The sequence below is a fragment of the Notechis scutatus genome, chromosome 10 (genome assembly GCF_049901735.1).
Source record: "Notechis scutatus isolate UNSWTSFEM ecotype Mainland chromosome 10, rNotScu1.2, whole genome shotgun sequence".
NCBI classification, from domain to species: domain Eukaryota; kingdom Metazoa; phylum Chordata; class Lepidosauria; order Squamata; family Elapidae; genus Notechis; species Notechis scutatus.
Window position 1 is genome coordinate 22,736,029 of NC_142018.1, and position 19,597 is coordinate 22,755,625.

The following is a 19,597-nucleotide window of genomic DNA, read 5'->3' on the forward strand; positions in this document are numbered from 1 at the left end:
CCCCCAAAAGCCAAAGTAATCCTAGGCTGCGTTAACAGAGGGATAGAATCAACATCCTGTGAATTGTTAGTACCGCTTTATAATGCTTTGGAATTTGGTCGCCACAATAGTTGAGACTCTGGAAAGAGTGCAGAGAAGAGCCACAAAGAAGATCAGGGGACTGGAGCAGTGGGGGGATTCAGCCAGTTCGCACCACTTCGGGAGAACCGGTTGTTAACTTTCTGAGCAGTTTGGTGAATTGGTTGTTGGAAGAAATTAAGGCAGAGAACCTGTTGTTAAATTATTTGAATCCCACCACTGGACTGGAGGCTAAAACATGAAGAACGGTTGCGGGAACTGGGGATGTGTGGCTAGAGTTGAATAGAAAAGAACGAGTAGGGGTGACATGACAGCAGCGTTGCAATATTTGAAGGGGGTCAACCGATTCTCCAAAGCAGCAGAAAGCAAAGGAAGCAACGGGTGGAAACCAAGGAGAGAAGAAACAACCAGGGAGAACAATTAACCAGGAGACCGGAAGAGGAGGTGGAGGCGGCGCTTGCCGGCACGGGCCGCTCTAGGGACGTTCTGGGTGGCGGCTCCTGCGCCGGGAGAGAGGCTTCCGCTTCCGGCGGCGGGGCTGTCGGGGCAGCCGCGGCGATGTCGGACTCGGAGAGCGAGGAGGAGGCGGGGGCGGCGGCGGGCGGAGAGCGGCGCCCTTCTCGCTGGCCGGCTTCCTCTTCGGGAACATCAATGAGCAGGGCCAGCTGGAGGGCGAGGGGCTCCTGGACCAGGTGGGCGCCGGGCGGGGGCTCTTTCCCCGGCGGGGCTGCCAGGGAGGGAGGGAGCGGAGCCAACCCGCCTCTCTGCCCGCTTCCTCTAGGAGTCCAAGAAGCACCTGGCCGGGCTCGGGGCGCTGGGCCTGGGCAGCCTCATCACGGAGATCACCGCCAGCGAAGACGACGCTTCCGAGGCTGACGGAGCCCAGCTGGATGAGGAGGGTGAGGAGGAGGCTGCGCTCCACCGGAGGGTCGCGGCGGGAAAGGGCGCTTGATGGGACACGCACACTCCGCCCGCCTGGCCAGGGATTGGTATGAGGGGCACCCCCGGCCTCCGCCTCCGAGGCCCTCGCGGGGGGTCGGGTGGTGGGCTCTGGGGAGATCATCTTTCCCGTCCCTCGATCCTGCCCGCAGGGAGGGAGGCCAGAGGGGCTGCTCGCTCTTGCTTAAAGCGCTGGTGGGCAAAGGGCCCTTTGGGCAAGGGGGTTCGCGTGGGGGATCTTCTTCCACGGGGAAGGCACCAGGAAGAGGAGGGGCCTGTGGCTTCGAGCTCTTTTCCCCTTGCAGGCTGGGTCAAGAGCACGGAGGATGCTGTGGATTATTCTGATATCACTGAGGTGGCTGAAGACGAGAGCCGCAGATACCGGCAGGCCATGGGCAATCTGCACCCCGTTCGGAGAGCAGGTGGTTGATGGCAGCGATTTCATTTGCATGTTTATCTAGCCAGGGCTGAAGATTTTAAAATCCTTCCCCCCCCCCACCACCACCACCACCTACAGTGCTTCTTGCTTCAGAAGCAAGAGGATCACAGCACTTTCAGGATCGTGGGGAGGTGACAGAGGGGCGATCCAGTGACTTCCTTTGTTCTTCTCCTCAGATGACAACGAGGATGACTACGATGCCGACTCAGAAGACATTGATTCCAAGCTGATGCCTCCCCCTCCCCCCCCACCAGTGCCATTGAAGAAGGAAGATGAGAAGGAGGCAGAAGCCTCTGGTGCGTATATACTTTGGGGCAGGCGGGGGAGAGACTGGGCAGTCCAGGAAGGAGACTGTCCGGGAGGAAGCCCTCCCTGGTTTCTGGAGCTCAGGTACTTCTTTGGTGACATGAGCCTAGCAGGGTTGGCGAGGAAGGAACTTCCAAGCTGTAACTTACAAAGGTTTGCTTAAGGTTTGCATGTTTGTCCAGCCAGGGCTGAAGATTTTAAAATCATCCCCCCCGCCCACCTACAGTGCTTCTCTGTTGTGAACCCGCTTTGAGGGTTTCCCCCCATGGATCCCCACGATGTTAAATTCCGTTGGCTGCATGTGTGGCTGGGCTCTTTCAGTCACGGGGGCCTTGGCAAGCAGGGCTCCCTTTGGCTGCGATGGCTGTTCCTTCCCTTCTTAGGGCCAGAAGAGGGGGATGGAATCATCTTGCCCTCCATCATTGCTCCTTCCTCTGCCGCTTTGGAGAAAATGGATTTCAGCAGCTCTTCGGACTCGGAATCGGAGACGGGTTCCCAGGACTCGAGGAAGGCCGACTTGAAGGAAGGGAAGCTCACCCTGCCACTTGCCGGGATCATGCAGCGAGATGCCACCAAGCAGCTGCCCAGCGTGACTGCCCTTTTCCCTGAGTTCCGGCCTGGAAAGGTAGAGCCGGATCATCACCTAGAAAAGCCAGAGGAACTTTTCTTCTGGCAGAGCAACTGATTAAGGCTCTATGGCTGGCACCACCACGGCGCTTTCTCTCCCTGCCTCTGTCATCCAGCATGGTGTCGTGTCCCCACCCCCACCCCCCGAGATTCTGCCAGCCGACTGTCTCCTCTTTGTGTCTTTCCAACAGCTGAACTGCTGGCAGTCAGTTTCTTGCCAGTTCCACCCCTCCCTCCTCTCTCTCTCAGGTGCTTCGCTTTCTACGCCTCTTCGGCCCTGGAAAGAACGTCCCATCCGTCTGGCGAAGTGCACGGCGAAAGCGCAGGAAGAAACACCGGGAGCCAGTTCCTGAGGCACAACTCCCGGAGGGGGAAGCCAATGCTGAGCCGGGCTTGGAAGGCAAATCCCCCTGGGAGTATGAATTTGCCCCTCCCCCTCCCCCGGAGCAGTGTCTGTCAGATGATGAGGTGGGTCCGTGGAAAGGGAGGAGGCCTTCTGGCTGCCCGAGAATGTGCCCACTGGCTCCCTCCCTGAACCCTCTGACACCCACGTATCCTTCAGATCACCATGATGGCTCCTGTGGAGTCCAAGTTCTCCCAGGCGACTGGAGATGCGGACAAAGTAGCTGACACCAGGCCCAAAGTGTCAGAATGGCGCTACGGTCCTGCCCAACTCTGGTACGACATGTTGGGCATCCCTGAAGATGGCAGCGGCTTTGACTATGGCTTCAAGCTGAAGGAAGAGGAGGAGGAAGAGAAGGTGAGTTGCGAGGAAGAGCAGTGCCTCCTCGCTGGCAGCCAGGAGGCGAGTCGCTGCTCAATGAGCCTTTGTTTTCCCTTTGTAGAGCTCAGCAGCTGAGAAGGACGAGCTGCTGGCCGATGAGCACTTCCTGATGGTCACGCAGCTGCAGTGGGAGGACGACGTGATCTGGAATGGAGAGGACATCAAGCACAAAGGGACCAAGACCCAGCGAGCCAGCCTGGCGGGCTGGCTGCCTTCCAGCATGACGAGAAACGCCACGGCCTACAACGCCCAGCAAGGTATGGCAGCCTTCCTCCTGCCTGTCTCCGGCTCTGCTGCCTCCATGCCTGCTGATCCTTTCCTTGCTCCTTCTGTTGGCAGGGCTGAACCGGAGCGGTTCCCTGCTCAACTTGCCGGTTCCCTTGGTGCAGAAGCCCAGTGTGGCAGGAGTCTTGAGCATGGCCAAGGGCAAAGAGAAGCAGCTACCTGAACAGCAAGGTGAGGAGGGAGGGCCTCACGGCAGGAGGGGCTCTGTAGAAATCCGCAGGAGGAACCAGACAAGCCAAGATCTGCAAACAGAGCCTCTTCCCCAATCATCCCTGCCTTGGTTGGGTACTTCGCTTACTCGGGTGTTGAAAAAGCTCCTTTGGGACAACTGTGACTGGATGAGCGAGAGTCTCCGCGGGCGATCGGCTGCCAAGCGGCTTAGCCGGATAGTGGCAGTCTGACCATTCAGGGGTTGGCATGAAGAAGAATTTGGGCAGTGATCAGTCAGTAGGGGGTCTGGTCCTCCCATTGCCCCTCTCCTTTTTCACCATTCTGCTTTGCCCCATAATTGTTATTTGTGTGCTTGAAATGTGGGCAGGGGAGGCAGGAATACCTGCTTTTTCTCTTAAGTCCCAAAGTACCGTGTTGCACTGGGCCTGGAGCGCCCAGGCACTCTCTCTGCTCCAGGCGTCCTAGAGCTCATAAGTGGTAGGGATGGGATGGATGGAGGGTGGGGAGGGATGGAGACATTTGCCAGCATCCACTGTCATGTGTTCATTATCACACTTTGTTGCCCCGGCAGGCCTGGATGAAGACAAGCCATGGTTCTCCATTTTCCCCATTGACAATGAAGAGCTGGTCTATGGCCGCTGGGAAGACAACATCATCTGGGACGACAATGCGATGGACAGGATCTTGATGCCCCCGGTCCTGACCCTGGACCCCAACGATGAGAATATCATTCTAGGTAGCATCTACAAAAGTCCCTTCCTTGCCTTCTGGCTGGGGAGTTGTGGGGGTGCTGCTTTCTGGGGCCTTCTGGTTTCTTAAGGGGAAAGTGGGTAAACTGAGATGGGAGGCAGCCTTGGTCACCTTCCCAGAACATGGTTTTAGTTAACCTGGATCCCTCAAAGGGTTCTGGGAACTGGAGTGAGGGGAAGAGTCAGTGAGCCTCTTAACAGAATTCTCAGAGCAAATGCCAAGGTTCCTTGGTGGGGATGTGACAGTTAAACTGTCTTCGGTCTTTTCCGTAAGAAAACCTTTTCTTTAAGCATCTTGTGAACTGGGGCGACCTGGCAGGTGGCTGATTCTTAGCTTCAGGGCTTCAGGGTCTTCTTCACGTGATGGCCCAAGTGGGCCTTTGCATGGTCCATAAACGGGGGGTAATTGGGAAGCAGACATGATATTTTTCCGATTAAAATTGGAATTCTGATTTTTTTGGGAATCGCCCGGGCGGTGCGAGCAACGGGCGGGCAGCGCGAGCGGCGGGCGGGGCGGGCGGCGCGAGCGGGCGGGCGGCGCGAGCGGCGGGCGGGCGGGCGATTTCTCGGCGCGCGGTGGGGGGTCTCTTTTGGCCGGCCCCGATTTTTTTTTCAGAGGGGAATATCATGCCTGTTGGGAAGAGCGTTTCAGGTCCAGTTTTCTCCTCTGCTCCTCCTAGAAATTCCCGATGAAAAGGAAGAGATGACTCTCAATTCCCCATCCAAGGAGAACAAGAAAGAGTCTTCTCTGAAGAAAAGCCGGATCCTCTTGGGCAAAACAGGAGTTATTAAGGAAGAGCCCCAGCAGGTTCGAGAGGGGCTCCGTTTCCTCTGGATTAGTGAAGAAGAAATAAGAGCAGGAAGGGGAGGGAATTCTGACGTGGGTTTTTCCCCACTCCAGAATATGTCTCAGCCAGAAGTGAAGGATCCCTGGAATCTCTCCAATGATGAGTTTTACTACCCCAAGCAGCAGGGCCTTCGTGGGACCTTTGGCGGCAACATTATCCAGGTTGGAAACTGATGGTGTTGGGCTTTGCTTGTCCACTTTGCTTGGTTTGACGTAACCTAAACCCAGCCGTTGAGGTTACAAACTGGAGCTCTCAGCTTCACCTATTTGGCACACTTGCTAATTTTGATTTACCAAACAACCCGTAATTAAACCATGGGTTTGCACAATACTTTATGCAATCCAATTATTTGCCTTCTTGGGCTTAATGCAAGCCTAGCTTTCTGCCAAGGCTTCACGTGCGGCCACCATGGAGTCGGCTTCCACAACATGCCCGCAAGATTGCTTTGCAGAATTTGAGGCAACCAGAGCAGCTTCGTCCCCCTTTGGGGAGTGGAGGGAGGACCTTCCCTTGGCTGAGGGTGATTGACGGGGGCCCAGCCATTCTTCGGGACATGCCGAAATCGTGCCTCTCTCTGCTCTGGTGCAGCACTCGATCCCTGCGGTGGAGCTGCGCCAGCCCTTCTTCCCCACCCACATGGGCCCCATGAAGCTGCGGCAGTTCCACCGGCCTCCCCTGAAGAAGTACTCCTTTGGCACCTTGTCGCAGCCTGGGCCCCACGCAGTGCAGCCGTTGCTGAAGCACATCAAGAAGAAGGCCAAGGTAAGGGCCCGGTCTCGGTGGCCCTGCCCAGGGCCCACGCTCCTCTCTCTCGCTCGGCCCCCGCGGAGACGGCTGCTTGTGTATTGTGTTGCACCCAGATGAGAGAGCAGGAGCGCCAGGCCTCTGGCGGTGGGGAGATGTTCTTCATGCGCACCCCCCAGGACCTCACGGGCAAAGACGGCGACCTCATCCTGGCTGAGTACAGTGAGGAGAATGGGCCCTTGATGATGCAGGTTGGCATGGCCACCAAGATCAAGAACTACTACAAGCGGGTGAGTGCAGGGCTCGGGCTGCCAGCGCCAGGCTTTCCCGAGGAAGCCCTCACTCACTCAGCCGTCTTGTCCCTGGCAGAAACCGGGCAAGGATCCTGGCGCCCCGGACTGCAAGTACGGAGAGACGGTGTACTGCCACACTTCCCCCTTCCTGGGCTCCCTTCACCCTGGCCAGCTCCTCCAGGTGAGGCCTCTGGGCGGACCTGTGCTTTGAAACAGCAGCCACTGGCCCCATTTCAGCTGCAGCAGCAGCAGCAGCACCAAGCCAGGGGCTCCCGTGGGAAGAGCGCCTAGGAACTTCTAGTTCTTTAGAGACAGATGGCTTAAGGGCAACCAAGGACTGACCCACTTGCCCAATTCTATAGGGTGTGTGTGTGTGTGAGGGAGAGAGAGAGAGAGAGAAGCTGCTTGCTGTGAAATGCTACAACTAGTACACCAGGGTGTAAAGCCCAAGGATATTTGATTGACATAGTAGTCATTGATATGACAGTGTAGCATTCTCAAGTGGACAATTCCTTTACAAAGACCGGCCAAATGCAGCTAAGGAGAGGGAGAGCTTTTGAGTTTCTCCTTGGCAGGAAACTGAAGGAGTCCTGGAGCCACTAGTCTGCAGGGAGCTGCTGTTGCTGTTCTGGGTGGCTTAAACGGCGCCTTTTGTTTGTCAGGCGTTTGAAAACAATCTCTTCCGGGCTCCGATCTACCTCCACAAGATGCCTGAAACAGACTTTCTAATTATTCGGATGCGCCAGGGCTACTACATTCGGGAGCTGGTGGATATCTTTGTGGTGGGCCAGGAGTGCCCCCTCTTTGAAGTCCCCGGCCCCAACTCCAAGCGGGCCAATACGCACATCCGAGACTTCCTGCAGGTTTGTTGCTGGGGGGGGCTGCTAGGCCTCCTCAGCAGCTTTTGGGAGGAGTGGGAAAAATAACTTGGGAAGGGAGCCATGCCGCTAGCCGTGCCTGCAACTCTCACGCAGGCGCTAAAGAAGAAGAAGAGCCGGTAAGCGGACTGAGCCGGTTCTGAGCCGGTTGGCGAGAGGCTCTCCTCTGGCTTGCAGGGTGGCTCTTAGTTTGGGGCTGGATTCTGCCCTGACTCCTGTGGGCACTGGGACCCCCTGGGTGGGAGGGGGAGGTGTACCGCAGCAGGGGAGGGGAGGCCCCTCTCTCTCTGAGCGCTTGGCCACTTCACTGCAACCCTTGCCAGGTTTTCATCTACCGCCTCTTCTGGAAGAGCCGCGACCGGCCCCGGAGAATCCGCATGGAGGATATTAAGAAGGCCTTTCCTTCCCACTCCGAGAGCAGCATCCGGAAGCGGCTGAAGCTGTGTGCAGATTTCAAGCGCACTGGTAGGCAAGGACAGCCCACCCCCCGCCCCCCTCCTCTCTCCCGGCCAGGCTCACGGGGGGCTGTTGCTTCCTCAGGGCTGGACTCCAACTGGTGGGTCCTGAAACCCGACTTCCGGCTGCCAACCGAGGAGGAGATCCGAGCCATGGTGTCTCCGGAGCAGTGCTGTGCCTATTACAGCATGATTTCTGCTGAGCAGCGCCTGAAGGTGAGCCTGGTTCAGGGGTCCGGAGGCTGCCCGCCCTGCCCAGGACTTTGGGGGTCAGGCACCACTTTCATCTTCCCTGTGATTTGTTCCTTTGGCTCGTTTTGGTGTCTGTACTTGCCCATTTACAGTTGGATGCCATGTGTGAGTTTGTGGCTTTCTCCTGGCCTGGCTGCTGTTGGCTGCTTTGGGATGATGGCACCCCTCCCTCAGGGGAGGGGAGGGCAGGCACAGGTGGGGGACAAGGTGGGACCTCCTGGAGCTGCAGCCGCTGCGTGGAGAAAGGATGCATCCCCTTGATGGCTCTCTTTCCCAGGATGCAGGCTACGGAGAGAAATCCTTTTTTGCCCCCGAAGAAGAGAACGAGGAGGATTTCCAGATGAAGATTGATGACGAGGTAGGGCAAAGAACAGCTGGGCCCCCGAGGACTCTTAGAGGGGCCCTTCTTCCCCCTGCCGTGCCAAGCCTCTCTGCCCCGTGTTGGTTACGCTTAGGTGCGCACAGCTCCCTGGAACACCACCCGGGCTTTCATTGCGGCCATGAAAGGGAAATGCCTCCTGGAAGTCACCGGGGTAGCTGACCCGACTGGCTGTGGTGAAGGCTTCTCCTATGTCAAGATCCCGAACAAGCCGACACAGCAGAAGGTAAGGGGAGGGCCCAGGTGGCCGGCTGGGGCTGGCTGCTCCATCTGCCCGCAGGGGAGACCCGGGGTACCTCCTGGCTGGATCCTGAAGCGGCTGGGGTCCTGGTGTGGGGCCAAGTCTGGCGCCCTTGAAATAAAGGGCTGAGACGGGGATGGAAGCTCCTTGTTCCTTTTCCAGCAGGATGACAAGGAGCCACAACCGGTGAAGAAGACGGTCACAGGGACAGACGCCGATCTCCGGCGCTTATCCCTGAAAAATGCCAAGCAACTCTTGCGCAAGTTTGGAGTCCCTGAGGAGGAGGTGGGTGCGGGCAGGGGGCTTGCTCCTCTGGGTTGAGCTTCCGCGGGGCCTCCGCAGCCAACGACTCTCCTTCCTCAGATCAAGAAGCTTTCCCGCTGGGAGGTGATCGACGTCGTGCGGACAATGTCCACCGAGCAGGCCCGCTCAGGCGAGGGTCCCATGAGCAAGTTTGCCCGAGGGTCCCGCTTCTCTGTGGCAGAACACCAGGAGCGCTACAAGGAGGAATGCCAGCGCATCTTTGACTTGCAGAACAAGTGAGCCGTCTTCCTGCATGGTTTCCTTTGCCGGCATATCTGTGGGATTTGCTCAGGGACCCACTTCCACTCACCACCACAGCTGCAGAATTCCTTTCCCGCAGAGGTTCCCGGAAGGGCGAATTGAGGGGTTTAATGGATGGATACACAGATACTTTAGGCGGTTGGGAAGAGCTCTTGGAGGGCGGAGGTTACGGGGGCCGCTTTGTGCCCTGCACACGGGGAGGGGGCTGTTTTTAGGGTTTTCAGCACATGCCTTTCCCTGAACTAAGGGGAGGGTGGGGATCGGGGGGTTGGGCAGGAGTGAAGTTGGGGTGGGGGTGGGAGTCCCTGCCTTCTGTGCTTCTGCACCTGCACTCGGCCGCCTGGGAGCTTCAGGGACTGACCGGGGCAGAGATTTCCCGCTTCAGGGTCCTGGAGTCCACCGAGATCCTGTCGACAGACACAGACAGCAGCTCTGCCGAAGACAGCGACTTTGAGGAGATGGGGAAGAACATCGAGAACATGCTCCAGAACAAGAAGACCAGCTCCCAGCTGTCCCGGGAGAGGGAGGAGCAGGAAAGGAAGGAGCTGCAGCGGATGCTGATGGGGGAAGACAGCGGAAACGACCGGGCCAGGAAGGACCGCAGGGACAAGAAGGGGGCGGGTGAGGATCTGGCCCCCGCAGGGCGAAAGGGAGGCGTCGAGAGGAGACTTGGGGGTGGCGGGAAAGGGGCTTCCTGGCTCGGGCCGAGGGGGGGTCCACAGGAAGCCCCCAGAATTGAGGGACCAGAGTGCTTGCAAGACGCAAACAGGCAGACTTTAGAAATGGTTGTAGTTGTGGCCATAGGTGGGAGGACTTCACCAGAAATAGGATGGGCGTAGCAATTGAAGGGGCTGCTGTTTCTTTTTTTTTTTTTTTGGGGGCATTGCCTTCGGGCTGACCTCCTCGCCTGGGTTAAATGCGATCCTGGCCACTCAGGATCCCCCTCAGTTCAGCCTTCTGCACTGGGAAGGTGGCGAAATCACCATTTTACTCCTCCCCCTCCCTCCCTCCCCCGGCAGCTTCCACGCCTGGCAACCTGGGTGGTTCTCATAAAGACGACGACACGGCCTCCGTGACCAGCCTCAACTCCTCAGCCACCGGTCGCCGCTTGAAAATCTATCGCACTTTCCGTGACGAGGATGGGAAGGAGTACGTGAGGTGTGAAACTGTCCGCAAGGCCTCGGTCATCGACGCCTACAGCCGGATCCGGACCACCAAGGATGACGAGTTCATGTAAGGCCTCTGGAGGAGGGTCCCGACCTATTAGCGGGGCCTACTGATCTCTGGCTGTGGGAAGCAGAGGCTGAGATGGAAATGTTTATTTCAAACACTTCTACTCCGAGGCAGCCATTTTTGAAACAAGGGCCACTCGGAATAGAGGGGGGGAAGCCAGAGCCCTTCAGGGCAGAGAGGTCAACAGGGAGCTGGCTCTAAAGCGAAAAAGGGCCAGGGAAAGAGAAGGGCTGGGACTGAAGCCCGGGGGGAGGGAGGGCGACCAGACCTGCCCCATTTGCAGGGGAGGGCGCTGAGCTGCCACAGCCATGCCATGCCTTGAGGAGGCTCCAAGCTGAGCCTCAGGCCCCTCCAGCTTTGACCAACCAACCCAAAATCAAGCGGGGCCTGGATGCTGCCGGGAGGCGTTCCCTCTTGGGGCCGGACGGGGCCCAAAGGCTTGGCAGAGGGTGCTGGAGTTTGGCTGTGCCCGGGGGGTGGGTGGGAAGCAGACTGCTTCCTTCGGAGGTGTGCCAGGGACCAGCCTGGCCTTCACCCGCCTGCCTTGTTTGGTCCTCCAGCCGGAAGTTTGCGCTCTTCGACGAGCAGCACCGGGAGGAGATGCGGAAGGAGAGGCGCCGGATCCAAGAGCAGCTGCGGCGGCTCAAGCGGAACCAGGAGAAGGAGAAGCTGAAGGGGCCCCCGGAGAAAAAGCCCCGGAAGATGAAGGAGCGCCCAGACCTGAAGGTGAGCCAGGCCACTCCGGGACCAAGCCTGGCCCTTGTTTGCACCCTGCTTGGCCTGCCCTGCCTTCCTCCCTATCCCTGATACAGGGTGGCCTTCTGCTCCTTCGTTGCAGTTGAAATGTGGGGCCTGTGGGGCCATTGGGCACATGAGGACCAACAAGTTCTGCCCTCTGTACTACCAAACGAATGCTCCCCCCTCCAACCCGGTGGCCATGACAGAGGAGCAGGAGGAGGAGCTGGAGAAGACCGTCATCCCCAACGACAACGAGGAGCTGATCAAAGTGGAGGGGACCAAGATCGTCTTGGGGAAGCAGCTGATTGAGAGGTGAGAGTGGCGGGGGTGAAGGCGCCCAGCATCATGGCCGAAGGAGCAGGGTTTGCAGGGTCTGGCACCTGCTGGCTGGGCGGCCAGGATCAGAGCGCTCCAGGGGGGGGCGGAGTCCTTCCAGAGGGCGGAGCTGCAGCTCGCCCCACTCTTGGCATCTCTTCGCAGTGCGGACGAGGTTCGCAGGAAGTCCTTAGTCCTGAAGTTTCCCAAACAGCAGCTTCCCCCCAAAAAGAAGCGGCGGGTTGGGACCACGGTGCATTGCGATTACTTAAACGTAAGCCCTTCTAAGTGCCTCCGGTTTCTTCCTGTATAGACCGTATAGTATAGTATGTCCTCCTATGTAAATATTTAGAGTTGTTTTATGCGGTTTTTTTCAAAAATGCACATTGCCTCGATAGAAGGGGAATATTTGTTGCTCGGGGTTGAACTGTGGGGTCCTTGATGCACTTGGTGGTTTTGTTGCAGACGTTTCATTACCAAACTAGGTAACGTCATCAGTGCCTGTGAGTCCTGTCAGGTGCTTGCAGCACTGATGACGTTACCTAGTTTGGTAATGAAACGTCTGCAACAAAACCACCAAGCCCATGCAGATGACGATTTTGCAGATTTACTCGCTATGTGGGATAAGTTGTAAATGTAGAATAATAATGACAGAAGGAACGACGGAGTTTCAGGTAAATTCGAATCCTTGTGGTGTAGCAGCCAAAAGGAGCAAAAGGTGCAGAGTCAGACCGGAAAAGGAGAGAAGCTGTTTCTCGCGCTCTGCGAAGTCTGCAGCCCCGTTGAGGGTTCTCGCTTCCTCTCTGTTTCAGCGGCCCCACAAGTCCATCCACCGGCGACGCACAGACCCCATGGTGACCTTGTCTTCCGTCCTGGAAAGCATCATCAATGAGATGCGGGATCTTCCCAACGTAAGCGCTCTGAGCCACAGGGGTTGATCTGGCCGGCTGAATTAACAGGGAGGCTTGGCTGGGCTCTCCCTGGAATAGGTTGGCTTTAGCTCTTACAGGCAAAAATAACGTACCAAGTTTCTTATCAAAGGTTTAAATTCTAAGTTCAAACTATGAAGAAGGCAGGTCTGACTAGATGAGGGTTTATTGTGGCTGTTAGCGTGGTAAAGCTGTGTCTCTTGGGGGCTTGGCTGCTGGCTTGGAAGAGTGCGGGCTCCCTTGGGGGAGGGGGGGTAGAATGTCAGTGGGTAGGCCCAGAACAAGCACTCACCTCTTCCTGTTTGCCTCCCCCCCACCCAGACGTACCCCTTTCACCAGCCTGTTAATGGGAAGGTGGTGAAGGATTACTATAAGATCATCACCAAACCGATGGACCTGCAGACCCTCCGAGAGAACGTCCGCAGGCGACTCTACCCGTCTCGCGAAGAGTTTCGAGAACACCTGGAGCTGATTGTGAAGAACAGCGCCACCTACAACGGTCCCTGCACCCTTTTTCCCTAACCTTTACTTACTCACCCTGGGCTTGGGCGAGGAAGGGCCTGCGTTTTCCTGTGATTCTGAGCGGGTGGAGGATGGCAAAGAAAAGGGGATTTGAGAATTAACTCACCAGCGTGTCTGATGCCAACAGCTTCCCTTCTGAAAATTGCTCTTTCTTTGTCTTTACATCTGCTGAAGCGTCTCTCCTCCTCGTAGGATTGGTGTGGAATTGTTCCGGACCAGCCAATTCAGTTCCTGGAATTTTTGCTTTCCCCCTCTTGACCTGAGGGTCTTCCTCTCCTCTTCCCTGGTGTCATTTTGCCATCTGGGTTGTTGAAATCCTTCCCTTCCTTTCCCTGGAGTAATTTTGGCATAGCCACCTGCAGCCTTGAACGGGCAGTTCCCGAATTAAAGCTGATTAGGTTGCTGCTTGGTGGTTCCTGTGACTCTGCTCTTCCAGAGGTTCTGTGAGGGAGGGGGCGATGGAGCAGGGGGATTGCGCTTTACCTCTGTGACCCCCCGGGGAAAACCATCAATGCCCTCCGCACTTCTTGGCCCCAGAGCCGCTCATCTTTCTTGCTATCAGTGGAGTACGAGTATTTATATTTTGCTGACACATTTATAGTTTTCTTTCCTGTGCAATAAGACCCTCACAAAGGAAGTCTTGCTGTTTTACTATCGGGTTTTCATTTGCTTTTCTTTCTGCTACTATGAATACTCTAGACATCGTTGCTATCCATGACAATACTAGAAATGTAACCAAAGCGAAGAGGGTTGGGGCACAGGAAACTGCCCCAGGAGAAGCCTCAGCCTTACGTCGGCTCTATGTTTGCAGGGCCAAAGCACTCCTTGACCCAGATTTCTCAGTCAATGTTGGACCTCTGTGACCAGAAACTGAAAGAGGCAAGTCTCGTGCAAAGGGAGAAAGAATGGACCTCTGAGCCGAAGCCTTAAGCTTCAAAGTGCTATTATGAGGGTTTTAACAAAGACACCTGCAGGTTTGCTCCTTGCTGCCTCCAGATCAGAGGGAATTTCACCTGGTGAACTCTGGGCAAAGAGCTCAGGGTAGTGGGGCAATCCTTGGGGTACCTGTTTGAGATCAGAGGGCACAGACATGGCACATTGAATGCTCCAACTTGATCTTGCTGGAAGTCAGCAAATTTTAATGCCATGCGTTTTGTTTTTCAATTTAAAAGCATCCCCACAATTAAAAATGAAAAGTGTACTGTGTGCCATTGAGAGTGTGTAAAAAAATTCGCTTTTGGGGCATGGAAAAATCAGCCAAAATTTCTGGAAAAGTTGAGCAGCAATTTGGTTCCCATAATGAATGGGACGTTTCAGTGTTTGAAAGCCTACAGGTTGAAAAGCTAGAGCAGAATTAAGAAAATTTGAAGTCTAGATGGTTAAATACATTACAAAAAGTGAAGCTGAATTGGTCTCCATATCTCTTGCCTTCCTGATGTCATTTCAGAAAGAAGATAAGTTGGCTCGTTTGGAGAAGGCCATAAATCCCCTTCTGGACGATGATGACCAAGTAGCCTTCTCCTTTATTCTGGACAACATTGTGACCCAGAAGATGAAGGTGGTTCCTGATGTAGGTGTGCCCATGGCAGGCGGTGGAGGGGGTGAAAGGGAGCTGGGGGTGGGAGGGCTCTTGGAGGTGTCAGGGGGCAGAACTGCTGCTTCCCAGGAGACCCACTTCTGCTTTGGGGTAGTTCAACAGCCTTTTCTCCTGAGCTGCAATGTTAGTTTTTACGAACCTTGATGGGCAGCTAGAAACCACCCTTCTTGCTCTGGAGCTTTCCTCCTCCCTCCCTTTCGGTGAGATTAGCACAGCAGGAACTGGGATTTGTTGGGAAATAGGCATTCCTTTGGCTTTCAGTGGACGCTTTGCAGAAACTCTTCTTAGTTTCTTTGTCGGTGTTCTCTTTGCTTTCAGTCTTGGCCCTTCCATCACCCTGTGAATAAGAAATTTGTGCCAGATTATTACAAAGTCATTGTCAGCCCAATGGATCTGGAGACTATCCGCAAGGTACGTACATGTGCATGGAAGAAGAGCCTTGATGGTGGCTGAAGCCAAGAGCCACCCTGGGTGCCCCTCTGGATCTGAAGTTCAAAAACAGGCGGGGAGGGGATGCGAAGTAGATCAGGAGGAGGTGTGAGGGTTGCTCTCCTGAACATCTGAGAGGCTGTCCTCGACACCTTCCTGGGCGATTTGCCTCTGATGGTGGGAAATGGAACCACAGCAGAGCAATTAAGGAGGCTCCGAGGCCTTTGGACGTGGCGCTTGGGGTCTGGAGCCTTCCACTGATTTCTTCCAGAACATCTCCAAACACAAGTACCAGAACCGAGAAGTCTTCCTGGATGATGTGAACCTGATCCTTGGAAATAGTATCAAATACAATGGTAAGCTTTCTTTGGCCAGAGTATAAGGCCATCCTTGGACCAGGGCTCTAGGCCCACCCGAAGGTTTGCCTGGCTAGACTAGGCTGTTTCCCGATGCCAGGCTCCCCTTTGCCTCCTGGGCCCAGCCCTGAGTTGGAGGAGGCCTTGCTGGCTGGCAGGGGTTGCCTAGCCGCCTCTGCTCCCTGGCCCTGGAAAGTCAGTTCTCCCTCTTGTTTGGAGCTCCCTTGATTGGGCTTTTCAATGCAGGGCCGGACAGCCAGTACACCAAAACAGCCCAGGAGATTGTGAACATCTGCTACCAGACCTTAGCGGAGGTAAGGGCCCCTGCTCTGAACCTGTCGAAGGCTGTTTTCAGTTTGGAAGCCCTGCAAATGTTCCTCTTTCCCTCACCTTCCTTCCTTCAGTATGATGAGCACCTGACTCAGCTTGAAAGAGACATTTCGACTGCCAAAGAGGCAGCTTTGGAGGAGGCTGATCTGGAGAGCTTGGACCCCATGACTCCTGGGCCCTATACGCCGCAGGTGAGCCTGTTTGTGACCAGAGAGGGTGGGGCTGGGGCTGCAGCTATTCTTGATCTGGTGAGGTCTCTGTGTAACAGCTCGACTCGACTCATAGCACAAGAAATGCTCGGTGGAGGGAAAGCCAGGACGGACCTTAAGAGACTTGTGACGGGGGCGGGGGGAGATTGAGCTGGAGGGGGAGGGATCCCGGAGCAGTTTTCCATTCCAAGGAGATCCAGTTCCGTTGGTGGTTCTTCCGGGTGTTTCCCTGCTTCCTTGTCCTGCCTTCAGAGTTCCTGCCAGGGTTGTCCACCCAAACTGTTTCTCAGGCTCTCCCTCATGTAGGAGGCCCATTATATTGGCCCACTGGGGTCTCCCGGGGTCTCCCTGTGCTTTCTCCAGCCAGAAGGGGATCTGAGATGATGCAGCTGCTGAGAGCTTGGCAAGAGACCGAAAGGCTGTCCTGGTTTCAAAGACTCTTCAGCCAAGGCTTCAGAAGCCAAATAGAAAAAGGCCAACAGATCTGTGAAAGATAACCAATAGGAATGAACGCAGAAAGGACCCGCTGGTTGTCCTTTAGTGAGAACGTGGGTCAGTGAGGGAACGTCCTTTCCACTGTTCGTGCCATGAGCCTGAGAGGGAGGAAGCAATGGGAACAATGCGCAGAGGTCTGAGCTTCAGCCTCTCACAGGCAGCATGCTTGATTCAGGATAGCTAAGAGAAGGAAGGGCGGGCTCGCTCCGTATCTCACCTGCACCCCTGTGATGCCCATTTCCTCCTTTCAAACACCCTGCAGCCACCCGATTTGTATGATACCAACACCTCGCTCAGCATGTCCCGGGATGCATCCGTCTACCAAGATGAGAGCAATCTGTCTGCTATGGACACACCCACCACAACACCCGAAAAGCAGTCGGCACAGGTCAGAAACGCACCCAAGGATTCCGCAGGAAAAGAGGGGGGCGCTGGCTGCAAAAAGGAAGCGTAGCTTTCCCACAGGAGCTGCGGATCAAGGGCAGACCTGTTGAAATAGGGCATGGCACAGTAAGAGCAGTGGTTTCCTTCTCCTTCCTGGTCAAAGGTGTGGAACAAGAGCTCTGTATGAAAAGATCCCTGGCAAAAGGCCTTGTTTCATCAGATGATTGTTTCTGGGCATGGCGGATGCAACTATCTCTTTGCTTTGAAAAGCCTTTCGAAGGGATTCCTCTGTTTGGAGCAGCCGGGAAAAGAAATGAGACACAGCCCTGTTGATAAGAGAGGAGAGGAATCCCCATTATTGTTACTTCGTTCATGCCTTGCCTTTGAGCTCCAAGTTCACATTAAGGGAGGAATATTTCTGAACATCCACAAACTTTTGCAATGGCGGATCGTTGCTCCTTTCCTGGTTTCATTTAAGTGTGAAAATACACGTGCCAGAATTGCAGAGGGTCACTTGAATCCTTATAATATAGCCTAGCGAACCCGGGACAAACATGTTTTTCCTGGTATGGTTTTTTTTTTTAATGTGTTGGGCATAACTATGTGATGTAGAGAAAGGAGAGAGAGAAAGTTGAGAAAGAATGGGGAGGACATGTTCCTTGGGAGCTTTAGTGGGAGTCCACTTGGATGGGGGTTTTGTCAGCTGCCGCAAAAGGTTGGTTTCTTCCAGTCCAGGGAGGCAGTTGTGTCTCTAGGCCCCTGCAAGGCTGGGGAGGAGAAAGCTGGTTCCCAGGGTGCCCCGCACTGTGTGCTTTGGGGCTTGGGGCCTGCTGCTCAGCTAGTCTAAAGGATAAAGCCCCACAGAGCACAGGCAGCAGAACAGGGGCAGCCAGGAAGTGGCCCCCACCCTGGTGGCTTGGCTGGCCTTCTTTAAAAGCGTCTGTGTCCCCTCGGTGCCTGCTCCTTCCTCAGTGGCGTTATCTCTGTGTTCCTCACTCAGATGCGGCAGGGCCAAGGTAGGCTGGGCGAGGAAGACTCTGACGTAGATATTGAAGGGTTGGATGAGGATGAGGATGGGAAACCTAAGACTCCAGCCCCAGTGAGTATCTGTGACCCCACCTGTAGCTCACCTGTTGGCTTCTGCTCTCATGGCAGAAGCTGAGGCAGTGCAGGGCCCTCTGGAGTGTTTCTATCAGTAGCGGATGGAATGCTAGCCAAAGCGATCAGTTTTTAGGAAGAGCTGGCATTGCCGGTGCACCGTGTCAGTGGGAAGGAAGCCAGGCGTCCTTTTGCTGGGCTTCGGCTTCTGACCTCCTCTTCTCCTTCCTACTCTCCCACGACAGGAAGTGGAGGACGCTGATGGGGACCTGGCTGATGAGGAGGAAGGCTCGGTTCAGCAGCCTCAGGCCAGTGTGCTCTATGAAGACTTGCTCATGTCAGATGGGGAGGACGACGACGGCAGCGATGAGGAGGGAGATAATCCCTTTTCGTGTGAGTTCTGAAAAGGGCAGGAACGATGGAGCCCTTGTTTGCTGTATATACTCCTAGTTCCAGACAGAAAGACCCAGGAAGGCATCCTCCCTTCCTCTCCGTTTCTCACCAGGGTTGGATCTGAGCCTGGGGTAGAACTGGGGAGGGGAGAGAATGCAGGCTAAGTGCGAGACAGAGAGGGATGCCAATTTGAGTATAAAAAGTTTTCCTTGGGTGAGATCAGTTTGGAGAGAGGCTTCACTGCCCTCCAGGGATTTTTAGGGGAGAGTCTCTGATACTGTGGTGAGAAATGAAGGCACAGAACCTGCGAGTTGGAAGAAGAAGAATAGGACATGGGAGCAATTAGGGAAATGCTTCTGTTTATGTACCATTAATGTTTTTATACCACCCAGTAATTGATACTCTCTGTAAAGTGTATAAAGATAACGATAATATAAACAGTACTTAATGTGAAAAGAACCAAACCTGTTTATTGGAGTGGTTCCAATGATTTACCATCTTTTCCTGATGTTTTTGGTTCAAGTTGATTCAGTGGCAGTGTGCCTGGTCGCCTTTGTGGAAATGCACAACTGTGCTGAGGTCTTTGTTTTCTTTTGGTGGTGGTGTTGTTTAGCCAATTTTGAAGGCCAGTCAATTAGTGAGATGGTGCTGAGGAAGTGAATGTCCCGGAAGCCCTGGGGGAAGCGATGGGGAAGAGGACCTGTTGCTGGCAAACGAGGCACAGCATCGGAGTGACCCTTTGCTTGTGTCTCCTAGCTATTCAGCTCAGTGAGAGCGGGAGCGATTCCGATGTGGAGCCCAGCGCAGTTCGGCCCAAGCAGCCTCATGTCCTCCAAGAGAACACGCGGATGGGCATGGACAACGAGGAGAGCATGATGTTCTATGAGGGAGCTGGAGGAGAGGCCTCTCGCGGCATGGAAGACAGCAACGCCAGGTGAGGAGGCCAGCCCATCCTTCAGCAGCAGAATCCTAACCCGGTGTGGCTTCCTTTGACAGACAAGGGACCCTTCTTGCTTCTTTTCCAGTTACGGTAGCTATGAGGAGCCAGGCCTGAAGTCCAATACGCGAGATGCCAGTTTTAGCAGCCTGGGGGGGTACGAGCTCTCGGAAGAGGAGGAGGAGGAGGAAGAGGAGGAAGAGCAGCGATGTGGCCCCAGCGTGCTAAGCCAGGTTCATCTATCGGAGGACGAGGACGACAGCGAGGACTTCCACTCTATAGCGGGAGACAGCGACCTGGATTATGACGAGTGAGGATGGGCAGCCATGGAGGCAGCAGCCTTGGACTCTTGCTCTCCCTCTGGCCTCTGAAGACCAGGAGACCCCGGCCGGGAAGGGGGGGGACACCCCTGGACTTCTCTGTGTGTGCCCTGCTGGCACCCCTGGCATCACTGGCCTGGGAAGGGGGAGGGGTTGATGGGCTGGCACCACCCAAAGGGGCTTCCCTGGCCCTAAATTATTTGTGGGGGGGATGAGCAGGAGATGGACCTTCTTCCCCAACTGTAAATAAACCTCTGAAACGCCCCAAGGGACCTCCAGT

General features: G+C 55.4%; 1 protein-coding gene across 1 annotated transcript; it reads left to right on the forward strand.

Moving 5' to 3' along the window:
* The first annotated feature begins 621 nt into the window (after positions 1-621).
* TAF1 (TATA-box binding protein associated factor 1) lies at positions 622-19,585 on the forward strand. Its single transcript, XM_087972309.1, is given in 41 exon segments — positions 622-667; positions 670-770; positions 860-977; positions 1,323-1,439; positions 1,633-1,752; positions 2,146-2,387; positions 2,639-2,857; positions 2,952-3,149; positions 3,235-3,430; positions 3,513-3,629; positions 4,201-4,365; positions 5,059-5,186; positions 5,280-5,387; positions 5,815-5,988; positions 6,087-6,260; positions 6,340-6,444; positions 6,926-7,126; positions 7,465-7,606; positions 7,682-7,812; positions 8,126-8,206; positions 8,304-8,453; positions 8,631-8,753; positions 8,832-9,007; positions 9,418-9,653; positions 10,052-10,265; positions 10,826-10,991; positions 11,104-11,315; positions 11,484-11,592; positions 12,131-12,229; positions 12,569-12,746; positions 13,581-13,652; positions 14,221-14,339; positions 14,685-14,777; positions 15,067-15,151; positions 15,398-15,465; positions 15,556-15,672; positions 16,448-16,573; positions 17,570-17,668; positions 17,913-18,060; positions 18,817-18,994; positions 19,086-19,585. Coding segments are annotated over 41 exon segments (5,862 nt in total). The 5' UTR covers positions 622-636; the 3' UTR covers positions 19,312-19,585.
* The last annotated feature ends 12 nt before the right edge of the window (positions 19,586-19,597 follow it).